The following is a 12,356-nucleotide window of genomic DNA, read 5'->3' as shown; positions in this document are numbered from 1 at the left end:
GAGCAACACGACACAAATTTTCCGTCGCGGCAGCTTACGAGAACATATTTAAGATGTTCTCTCCGCGCGTTCTCATAATCTCCCCAATTTTCATTAGCGCCGCGTAATCCTTATCGAGGAACACGTTTTTCATCCTTTTAATCCAATCCTTTTACCCAATTACTTACGATAATTCATTGCGAATCGCGAACTCTCTTACAATGCAGAATACGAACCTTCCCCTGTCGTGCTATATTAAATATAATGGAAATAATTGGGAAAGAGAGCGCGATAAAAGTGAAGAAAACTGCATGTATTATTTTATCGAGTATTAAGTTATATTAAAATCATTCTTTACTATAACGCTGCATAATCATCTCTACTGATATGATATAATTCTATATCACGGTATTTCATTCTTGTAATCATATCTTCAATACGTGAATATATCGCATGTCGCGATTTATTGTCGCGATTACCTACCTTCAAAGAACTTGCGAAAGCGAGTCCCTAAAGACATCCGTTCGCGAATATGCGACGTAACGACAACAAGAACGTTGCTCGATTTCGTACACGATAGCACGCGAGTTAACATACTCGATGTGAACTGCGAACGAGCAAGATCTTGTACATAACTGGGATAATTGCGTTACGAGTTTAACCGTCCTAACGAGAATAGCGCTAACGATTTCTCGTCGGAGTTTGTACGGCACTCCTCATTACGGGGTGAACGCGTTGTGTCCTTTTAAACAGCGCGTCCCAGGTGTATTTCCAGCGCTCTCTTTCTCTCTTTCTCTTTCCTACTCGCAAGACCCGCGTAAAAGCAGAGCTTCTGCCGCTCCGGGACAAAGCGGAGTCAAGAAAGATGTCAGAATAGCGTTTCCGCGCTTTAATCCGTAACGTGCCGCGCCGCAGGCTCGTTTCCTAGCGAACGCGAACGCGAACGTACGGATCAACAAAAGCAGCGTTTCAGGCATTTACGGCGGCACGGGCATGGCGGCGGGCAGGAGAGAAAGAGAATGCCAAGAGGCTGCATCTCATAGAGGTTTTGCGGCGTTCCGCGAGATAAACGCGTTGAGAATAATGCTCGCCACCTTTACCGCTCCTTCGCTCGCGATGGCTCTCGCGGTAAATTCATGTATACCTACGTGTCTTTCATCCGAACGTCAACGTGAAGACGAAAAAAAGATCGGATGAGCATTTTTAATACGGCCAAAGGTGCCTTAACGGTGTCTCCAAATCATTATGCGCAATCAAAAAATATTTACTCACGATTAAAAAGATAAGATTAAAAGATAAGATTAGAAGATAAGACCATTACATAGAGTAACGCAGTTGTAAGAGAGAATAAAATTAGAAAATAAGATATGTAAAAAGTACAAGAGCGGAATATCTAATTTTGCGTAAGATTCATGAGTAAGAAAAGCGTATAAAGTAACTTTACATAGCACTCATTGCCAGTATCGATTAAATTATATACCGCGAGATGAATTAATGTGGAAAGAAAAACGAAAAATTATACCAGAATTTATTAACGTTACTTTTAGATCGTTTTCCTTCAGACATTTTAATATTACTAAGCGTGTTACATTCACATATAAATTACGAGACATTTTATCATAAAACTCGCGATTTTCACGTTTTAGTCTCAGTATTCTGTCGTAAATGATTTTCTCGTTTTGAATTAAGAACTGCTCGCCAAGACATTTTCTGATAATTTCATGAATAACGCTACTCGTAATTGCATAAGTTTTAGTTTTGAAATGACTAATTAATCTGTCAATGTGACATACTTTTGATAATTTTCTTTCCTAAATTGTCAATGTTTCTGTCATAAAGTCGCGAGCGTCATTATCGTATTATTTTAAGCGTTATAAAAATAATTAATTCTCTCAACCAATTAAAGAGAATTGCATTAATTACTCCCGGAAAAATTTGCAGATTCGCGCGAAACGATCACAACTTTTCATGAAAAAAAAAAAAAAACAACCCCGGTCACGTCGTTATAACTTTTTCTCAACCCAGTAACGTGTAACGTTCGTTACCAACGCATTGATGCCGGTAGATCCGAATTCTGGCGTATATCCAAATTTGCGACAAATTTGCAGAATTTCGACGGCAAATTGAAAGAATGCGGCCGCGTGTGAGCAGCGCGCGAAAAATTGCGCAAACGGAATCTCCGGGGCGGGCAGTGAATATATGTATAGCGTATTCCGGGTAAATTTCGGGACGAGTGCAGGCGCACACGGACGGTCATGCGATCCCTCTCAATTTAATATAACTGCTTTATAGGGACATTCGAAACGTATGACTTCATATACCGGGGATACGCGCGAGCAATTACAATCGCAATCGCTGCGCCGGTGCCGCCGCAAATTATTTTCGCCCCGGCGCATGAATCACCCCGGTAACGCCCGGTAACGCCCGGCGCGATGCGCGCAATCATTGTCAAAATAAAATTTCCCCCGTTGCTGCCGCGCACCGTAATGCACTGCGCGAGCTAATTAGCGATAACCGTAATACACCGATCATCGGATCGCGACTGCACCCCCCGCTCTTATCCCGAGTTAACCAGGTTAACGTCGAGTTGCGGACAATCGCGAAAAGAAGATGGAAAAAAATAAAAATAAAAACGGCGATTATCGACAGTTTGCTGGCCTCGAGTTTCCAATAACAATGTTAAATCGCAGCGTGGAATGAATGATACGCGAGATGCTTTTGCATAACTGCCCGCTGTTATCACGCAAGATTATCAGGAAGTGCCATTAGCGAGCAATTTTTAACTTAAAACAAAAATGGAAAAATTATTTGTAAAATATGAGAATCGCGAGGATTTTGTAACGGAATGTATGTCTCATAATTCATACGCGCGCGTAACGCTCAGGTAATGTTAAATAAATAAAATACCGTGAAGGAAATCGAGTTAAAATTTAATTAAAGAGAATGGATCACCTGCGCGTGGATTCATATTTACGTATTAATATATTCTTTATGACATTGTAAGTCCGGTTTATATTAATAGAGAATAGAGATATAATTTCTCCACTGAAGTTCATGAATCTCTCACATGCGACATAATATAATTTCGAGAGAAACAAATGCCTCTCATTAAAAATCCGTGTCAAATTATGCTCAACTATTTATACCGAGAGACCAAGCTCGAGGCGGAGGGAATCGCACGCAAGCCAGCACAAAATAAAACGTACGATAAAAAGAACAATGAAATACCACTTACCAAGACGTTGCGCAAAAATCAGACCTGCAAGCCTGCTGCAACATCCGAGAACGAAGATCTCGTATCCATCTGTAAGAAAAAACATAAAAACATATTCAAAAATTCTCTCTATTTACGCGGCGCGAACTCCAGCAGCTTCGAAATTAATTAAAAATTGTAGCAATGATTACATCTCGCTTCAAAAGCTTATCCCCGTTAATTGGCACAAAACTAAAAAAAAACTGTGCTTCTTTGACGACTGATTTGTACGCAAGTCTGACTCTCGTTATCATTTTCTAAAATTTATATGTATAATTGAAAGAGAACCGATAAAACGTGCAGGAGGGAAAGAGGATATACTTTTAAAAAGCAATCGATAAAGACGAATATAAATTGTAATTATATCGCTAATAAATAAAAGTGGCAAAGTCGCGGCTAGACGAGAAATAAATGACGAGACATAAAAACTCACCAGCCGATGTCATCCTGTCGATCCGCTCCTTCGCCGTCGACGGGAATAATCACTCACACTATCGGACGCGAAAAACATGACTAATTACCGCGCGCGTTAATTAGCCGCCACTCGGCACTTTATTCGGCGATGCACTTCGAGCGTGTAAATAACGCGAGGTACGCGATACTCCGCTTGTCAATTCGCCCGGCACTCCCGATTCCCCCGAAGCCCGAAGCTCGTCGCACGCTCGTGACGTAATTTCGCAACTGAAAAATTCAAAAGATATCTCGCGCAAGATGGCACGGCGCAACTACTGATCCACGTATACCGCGAGCGGCTGTTATGCGAAATGCGAAACCGATATCTCGCCACGTTCATCACTCACTATCGTTGACGCTCGGTCGCGCTTACGATGCTTTTTACGTAATTAGCGCGAGACGAATACTCTGATGAAACGGAGTTTTTCCGATCGCTTTCGATCGCACGGGGGAAACGTCGGCTCCGGGCTCGGCTCGACGCAACGGGGCGCGATCACTCGCGACTCATGCGCGCTAATTGTAAGCCGAGTACATTACGACGATTGCCCGTCATTACTCCCGACGCCGACGCTCCCGATACGCGTTCGAGAAACGCGGACTCCACGTTTGAGAATCTTGGAGCAAAGAACAGAACGCGAAGGTACGGGACCGCTTCGACACGAAACGACGCGTGCCGGCAGAATTCAGATATTGAATTACACAGAGTCTCGATGAATTGTGTGATACAGACACCGTATACCTTTTCATTGACCATTGCTACGGTCGAGAACGATCGCACGCCTCTAAATTATGTGCTACGATGATCTGAATTAGTTCCCGATTCCCGATTCACCTTGACCTTTCGGCGCTCGCTCGCGTGCTGCTATGCCCGGGGCCGCGGGGGTATGTGAGGTATGTCCGTTCCGTACGCATCGCGAAGGCCGCGAAGTTGGGTGTGAGTGGCGGGGGAGGAGGGAGGAGGCGTCTTCTCGGAATCGGCTCGAGTCGCTCGAGGCCCGAGGCTACGTGATTCAAAACAAACAATTAGGCTCTCGACGCTGCCGGCTGGCGACGAGTCGAATATCAAAATAAAATTGTTTCAATTAAATCTTTGAGAATCTCTGGAGCAAAAAAAACGCGAAAGTGCAATGCGGGACCGCGCGATCCCGCTTCGACACGAAACGAAGCGTGCCAGTGGAATTGACGACATTAAATTACGCAGTCTCGATAGATTGTGATATAGATACTGTATAGTTATTTCACTGTACATCGCGACGGTCGAGAACGATCGTATACGCTTCTAAATTACATGTTACGATAATCTCCATCGGTCCTCGATATCTTTCGGCGGTTTCGACGCCCGCCGCTCCGCGCTCGTTTGCGTGCTACTTTGCCCGGGCCCGGGGAGAGTATGACCGTGCCCCGTCCCGTGCCGTACGCAGCTCGCAGCAATGCAGCGCGAAGTGGGGTGGGGGTGGAGGGGGGGGAAGGCGTCTTCTCGGAATCGGCTCGAGCTCGAGGCCCCTGGCCCGAGGCTCGACTACGCGATTCAAAACAAACAACTTTTCGACGCAGCCGGCTTGTCGAGGAGCCGAATATCCAAATAAAATTGTTTAAAATAAATCTGCTTCTTTTAACTGTCTCCTTGCTTTTTCGCGCACGCAGAATGAAACACGTATATATTCAGGCTTTAGAGACGAGAGAGAGAGAGAGAGAGAGGAGGGAATGCGCGGGAGGTGTGACAAATAAAATGAACAAACTTATCGCACATACATGTAACTTAATTAAATCTACTATTTTGCCCGCGTGATTTCGCATATATCGCTTAATATCTAGTTCAAATAGAATTCTGTGTTTCAGTTTACCTAGTTTCATTCAGTCGCATATATTTGAATAATATAATATCCGAAATAATTAATAGATGATTATTCAAATTCAAATGCTTCAATTATCTAATAATCCGAAATATAATATACAAAAAGGTGAATCCGCGAATTTAGGTTTAAACTATTAAAAATTACCTACAAAACTACCTGCAAAACACGAAATGCAAAATTCATTAAAATTACGTGTAATTTTTATATTATTATACATTTATATAAATGATGATTTGGACTCAAGAATATCTTACGATAGTACTTCAACTTTTTGAAATACAGAAATACCTGTGTTTCTCGATTTTAATGAAGAAATAGTAATTGGTTTACAATTTACATGCTTAGATCGTTTTAACTGCAACTATACTTTTCGCCGTGGAAAATATTCTTTTAGAATTAAAAATACTAAATAAATTTTAGCTAACTTAACCGTTATTTTATAGTACTTTTTGGATAGTTCGCGCGCGTGCGCACGAATCCAAATTGAAAAATTCTCATATTCGGATAAATTCGATTTTTCGTGTATCAAGATCCAAATCATCATGAAAATAATTGAATAATTCGATAAATTAATTATTCGGATATTTGTAAATTTGACTTTAATATCGTTTTAATGAAATACATGTTCCGCGTTTGTTTGTTTTTAATAAATACATGTTTAAAAATTGAAAACACAAATCTCTCTATTGCTTTTCGAAAACAGATTGAAACAATAATTCGAACATAGAACAGTAACATTAATATAATAGTAATAAAAGCGAATGAAAATATCGTTTCGTACGCGTGTTGATAAGATTTATAATATTAAATATATAAATAAAAAAGATATCTTCGTGCAATAAATATTCGGTGTACAAATAATGAAAGAGTTTACGATGACGCGAAATATTCAACGGTAATCGGAATAAGCGTATAGGTATAATGGATTTATTTCACTTTATTCCAAACATATCGTATTTCTAATAAAATTTTCCGCATTTCTGTAATCATGTTTCATGTTTCTATAATACGGATATATAAACCATTAATCGTTTGCAGAGTTATCAAGGTATTAATCATAAAACTCAAAGATAAAGATAAAAATGTCGAAAACTAGAAAGCGAAGTTCATGGAGAGCATACGAGAAAAATATTCTTTATCTCGAAATTTGTTCAAACACTTTCGGTTTTATTTTTGTTTCGAGCTTTTAATTAGTTACCTTCGTTATATATATGACATTATTAACGAACGACAGAAAAAAGAAAGAGAGAGAGAGAGAGAGAGAGAGAGAGAGAGAGAGAGAGAGAGAGAGAGAGAGAGAGAGAGAGAAAGTGAAGGAGAAGGAGGAAATAAAATAAAGATTCTAATATAAAGTTAGAGAAAATTATGCATATTATTAGGTTGAAATATGCGATGAACTTTGCTTTCTAGCTTTCGACACTTCTATTTTTACATATCTTTGAATGGGCACTATTTCATTTGTCGTACGACAAATTTTTCAACCGTGTTAGTGTCTGAGCAGAATAGCTGACTTATAATTTCAAGACAGTGTTTTATGCTTTAAATCTTTGTTTTTAGCAACGCACAATACTGTCTTGTGTCTCAAGTCTTACAATGTTGACACTTTGTACACTCGTTTAAGACTTGAGACACAAGACAGTATTGTGCGTTGCTAAAAACAAAGATTTAAAGCATAAAACACTGTCTTAAAATTATAAGTCAGCTATTCTGCTCAGGCCCTTACCGATTGGTTACAAGATAGAAAAGTTCTCAAGTCTCGAGAAGTTAGCCAATCAATACGCTTGAAAATTTTGTCGTACGATACATGAAATAGCAGCCTTATGATTAATACTTTGACACCTCTGCAGTCTGATTAATGCCTCATAATTTATATATATCTCCGTATTAGAAAAACACGAAATATATGCGATATTATAACGTTGTCGTTGTTGCACGGGACGCTCGACGCTAGCCGGGAGAATAAGTACCGGGAATTTCGGCGAACGCGCGACTATTATTATTATTTTGACTAGCGCGGTCGCGCGCTACCCGCTTGCTTACAGTAGTCGCACTAGTCGCAGTGTTCCGCGAGAGTACGAAGGAATCGGAGCCTCGGCGCGATCGCTCCGCTTCGTCGCGCATTCCGGCGTATCGGAGGCGAGTCTGAAAGACGAATTTCGTGAGTGATTGTTGTTCAAGACATCAATTAGTACGTACAATCACGATTAACGGCGTTTCTCTGCGTTCGAGCGAGCGCGGAGCGTCGCGTCGCGGCGAAAACGCTCCAAAATGTTCGTGATCGCCTTGCGCCATTATTTTTCCCGTCGGAAAAACGATACGCGGAGATATTCAGACGCATCGTGCGTCGTTCTGTATGGCGCTGCTCGCTGCGAAACGTATCGCGGTCGAGCGCAGAGCGAGTGTCGAGTGAATTTACGGGCCGATAATAACTATTCCTCGTACACGGGTCGGCGATTATGTTACGAGCCGGCGAAATGCCGCGTAACGGCGTGAAGTTTGCCGGCGATAGCTTCAAATCTTTCACGCGTTCGAGTGCGTCGCGATCCGTTATTCCGCGCCGGCCGCGGAAATGTCGGGAGTGCCGTGTGAATTAACGGGCGGTTGTTACGTGGACGTTTATCGGCTCGCGCGAGCATAATTAGCCGATTTTTCGAACGACTTGCGTCACCGCGAGTGAATAGAATTGAAACCCGGAACAATGGAGTCGTCAGCGAGATGTCGACGGCGAGGATTCAGCGATTTCCCCGATCTGTGAGTAAATTAATACATCACGTTCGCGTAAGCGACTGTATCTGTAATTATATACATCGTGATTATATACATTGCAAATAAAATGAAATGAATAATTGTGGTTGTAAGAGCGATATAAATTATAAATTATAAACACGGGAATATATCGAATTAACCTCGTGCTTCATTTTATATATTTTATCGCGTGCGAAGCATATAATATTTTATTGTCGTAAAAGAGATTTAATAACGATCATTATCGTTACAGAATATTTCGTGTACATGATATTTTTTAAAGAATTTACGTTAATTTAACGAAATAAATTAAAATTCTTTATTTCATTGCATATACACATGTATATTTGTGTATGTATTTGTAGCAAAATTAAAATTTTTAATTTATTTCGCGTATACATCTGTTTATTTTACTTGCAATCGCGTTCCACACCGACCACGATTTACCGTCGCTAATTAATAACGGAGGAGCCGAGTGTTTGCCGTTTGCTTTATCCGCGTAATTGCCACTGCTACTACAATTTCGACACGACGCGCGACGGTGACTGTCGTTTCTGCCTCTCGCTTTTTATCCTTCGATTAAGCAACCAGATGTGAGGCGCGTGTGCGAGTTACACGTTGCTTGAAATCTTTTTTTTAATTGAATCGGAATCTTTGCTACGTGAGCTCGGGAGACAGTCAATTCGCTAGCGAAAACAAACTGAAACCCGACAATTAAATCTAATCAAATTATATCTTTAAACTACTGCCGATAAGATTCACTTACGCACATTGTCTATTTTCTGCCGTTTTTTCGAAATTTCAGAAAAAGATTATTTTAAACGAGGATATGGTATTCTGCTTCCCCCCTGCTTCTTTTAGATTTGTATCTTTTTTATCAAGTATTACGATTTGTTACCGGGGAAAAAAAGAATAAAATGGAATATGGAAGTCAGACAGTCAATTCGCTAGCGAAAACAACAATTATTTAATCAAATTATAGCTTCCAATTACTGGATATAATTTCCTTACGCACGTTGTCTATTGTCTGCCGTTTTTTTTTTTTTTGAAATTTCAGAAAAAGATTATTTTAAACGAGAATACGCTATTCTGCTAGCTGCTTCTTTAGATTTGTATCTTTTCTACCAAGTATTACAATTTTCTACGTTGTGCTGGGAAAAGAAGAATAAAATGGAATATAGAAGTCGCGCAAAGAGCCATGGCTTCAAAGTGTAGCTTTTATGGAAATAAAAACTTGCTCCACTTATAATACATTATTTGTACAGAAATTACATTATTTCTTCATTAATTAAAGAGCACCTGTTATGTGCTTTTGTATAATTTACTAAATATATAAAATGTTTAAATGCAAATTTAATTTGAAAATAATATAGAGATATAATAAGAAGGTTCTACGAGGGTATTAAAATTTAATAAAAGCATGCATTGGATGTAAAATAATGCCCTTGGTACATATTCTCCGATTTCGGACATCGAGAGCGTTGTATAACACGAATAATAAATTGAATTTCTTGAATTTCTTGAAAACGAAGAGCGATTTTGATTCTCTTTTTCGTAACTCGACTCTCCGGGGCAAACTGAAAAATTGAAAAACGCGATCGTGTTAACGAGCAAACGTGTTCCAAAAAGTAAAGATCTCACGTGCTGCCAAATACATTTATCGACGAGTAGTGTGTATGAGTTATTTAGTTTCAACGCAGAAGGGAGAGCTTCTCGATATTTCATTTCATTAATTAACCAGTTGATTTGATTTCGGGCGCAGCGAAGTTTGCGGAAAGGTGCACGTGTGCGATGAAGTTTGGCGATCTTTACATTTTTAACAATTGCTTTCAAAGAAAATAAAATTTTTGGGACAGGGGACGAACCATCTGTCGTTCAATAGTTGCATTGCGCCGTAATATTTGTACAATGAAATTTGTTCTGTAAAAATGGCACAATTGAATTTTCGCGAAAACCAGATGCAGAGCAGTATTTCCTGTGATATTTTACCTTATTGTCTTCCCTTTCATTATCATTAAATTTAAAATGTAAACTTAATCCGCAGCTTCAAAAGAATTTTTTTCCCAAATTTGACAGTCGTGTTGGTCAAATTCAATAATCGGCGATATCAAAATTTTAATCACACAACTAAAGGATTAATTTAATCCTATTAAAGCTAATTGAATGAGATATTTAATTAACTAAAAAATTAAAATGTTGTTTGCGTATGAATTTATTTATAGCCTATTTAAATAAATTGTAAAACATTCCATTTTATTTTATCTTTATGAACCGAGTTATAAACGTTTTGTAATATGTTATTTTGTTTTTAAATAAATAATCTACTTTTGGAAATATACTGAAAGAGAAAGAAATAAATAAATAATTGTAAATATTCTCATCATAATTGATTAGAAATTGATCGCTTAAACGAGTGCAAAAAGCTAATGATTTTTAATATTCCATGAAATGGCACAAATAAAAATTACATTTCCATAAAAAATAGTTCGAAATAAAATCGTATTTATGTCGTCATTGCGAATATTTCCAATAGTAGAAAAAGAGAACATACATGTGCGAAATAACGCAAGCTGCTTCGTTCGCGAATTAATGTAATCTTACTTTCACGTGCAAAAGCAACCACGCCGAGTCTAAGTAAATTATCGTCGGTATCAAGGTGCGCGAAATTTTTTACGCTAATTGGATTTGCGTTAATTGGAACGTCTTTGCTGTTCCCCGGCTTTGCGAATTCTCGAGATTTTAGCGTGTACGAGTGAAAATGTGCGTCTCTATGCACGTGAATGGATAATTACAAGGGTTGGCTGACTGCAACGGTAACGGCACGCTTCTTGCTATCTCGCGGAGATGTTATTAGGCGCGTTGGTCTATATTCACACTCTAAACAAGATTAATTGTTTGTACCTGTTTCAACGAATGCGACGTATATATTGGCGCATTTCGGAAGATTTTGCCAATCACGCAACACGATACGACGTTGCGATTACGTTTTGCGGTATCTCGTGTTTCTTAGCCTCGTTGAACAAAATATTAGTTTCTTATGGTACACTTTCCAGATTGAATCCTGCAGAAGTTTTTGCAAGATAAAATGCAATTTTGACGCTGAAACGCGATCACAAGAAGAGAACATATTATTTCGTTTAATAGCCTTTCTTAGATGAAGAATTGTCTTAAAAAGGTTTTTTTTATCTTTTTTTTATATTTTTATAATAATGTTTGTATTTTTTCGGAATAAATAAATAACACTCTTTGTTCGTATTTATTTTCAAAATATTGGATAAATAAAATGAACAAAGAGATTTTCAGTTTTGAGTAACTTTTTTATTATTAATTCAATAAATATACTAGATAAATAAATAAAGTATGGCATGGATTGAAAATCATAAGACGTGCTGATGGACGCCAGAATTAGAGTCGCGCGTTTTCGATAAGAGAAATATTCGTCGGGTTTCATCGCGCGGGATTGTAGAAAAAAGAACGCAGGACCGGGAGCAAGTGAAATTTCTCCTTTACAATACCGGACCATTCATAACTGTCAGTGCAACGGCGGGATATATCGCCGCGTCCACAAAAGCATTCTCTTTCGATGGGAATCCCGCCGAGATATCGTCTAATGTAAATATGTACGCTTCTTTCGCGATCCACTCTTTTCTTAAAGTATTATGCTCCCTTACTATGTTTACGCAGACCTTTTAATGTCAAAGTCAAATATTTTCATTATAATACCGTTACTTTCGTTGGCTACAGGGCTGAAAAGTTAGATCGCACAGAATTAACGTTCTATTAAAGTATAGAGTAAATCTTCTCCGACAAGTTCATTGCGTATTAATTTAAGGGTGCATTATTCCTTCATTCTACCTCTACTTTTACATATCCATCATATTAACATATTAACTTTTTCCCTCTCTATGTTACAATTTAATTATTCTTACCATGTAAGTCTAAAAGTGTAATTGAACATATATCATAGACTTAAAAAAACAAGAAAAATTTTAAGTTTGACTTTTGAATTGACATATCCTTTTGAAAGAGAGCATATTCTTTTATTCTAAAATTTAATAGAGAATTTTACT

General features: G+C 38.7%; 1 protein-coding gene and 1 long non-coding RNA gene across 5 annotated transcripts in view; one reads left to right on the top strand and one right to left on the bottom strand.

Annotated features, from left to right (window-relative positions):
* The window catches only part of LOC139787563 (uncharacterized), a 214,149-nt gene extending 210,127 nt beyond the window's left edge, over positions 1 to 4,022 (bottom strand). The window contains exon 1 of the long non-coding RNA XR_011722657.1: positions 3,215 to 4,022. This is a non-coding gene — a long non-coding RNA (uncharacterized lncRNA). The remainder of the gene's footprint in view (positions 1 to 3,214) is intronic.
* The window catches only part of Dpr1 (defective proboscis extension response 1), a 335,719-nt gene that overhangs the window by 138,207 nt on the left and 185,156 nt on the right, over positions 1 to 12,356 (top strand). The window contains exon 1 of one of the 4 annotated variants that reach the window (XM_071726739.1): positions 7,613 to 8,292. The exons of the other annotated variants lie outside the window; for them this stretch is intronic. Coding sequence (XP_071582840.1) covers positions 8,257 to 8,292 — 36 coding nt within the window. The 5' untranslated portion in view covers positions 7,613 to 8,256. Of the gene's footprint in view, positions 1 to 7,612; positions 8,293 to 12,356 lie in introns of those variants that run through there. 4 annotated transcript variants of the gene reach the window in all.

This window comes from Temnothorax nylanderi, unplaced genomic scaffold (assembly GCF_030848795.1).
Source record: "Temnothorax nylanderi isolate EJ_2023f unplaced genomic scaffold, tnyl_v1.0 TNYL_tig0010_pilon, whole genome shotgun sequence".
Taxonomy (NCBI): Eukaryota; Metazoa; Arthropoda; class Insecta; order Hymenoptera; family Formicidae; genus Temnothorax; species Temnothorax nylanderi.
This window is presented reverse-complemented; position numbering and strand designations above follow the sequence as displayed.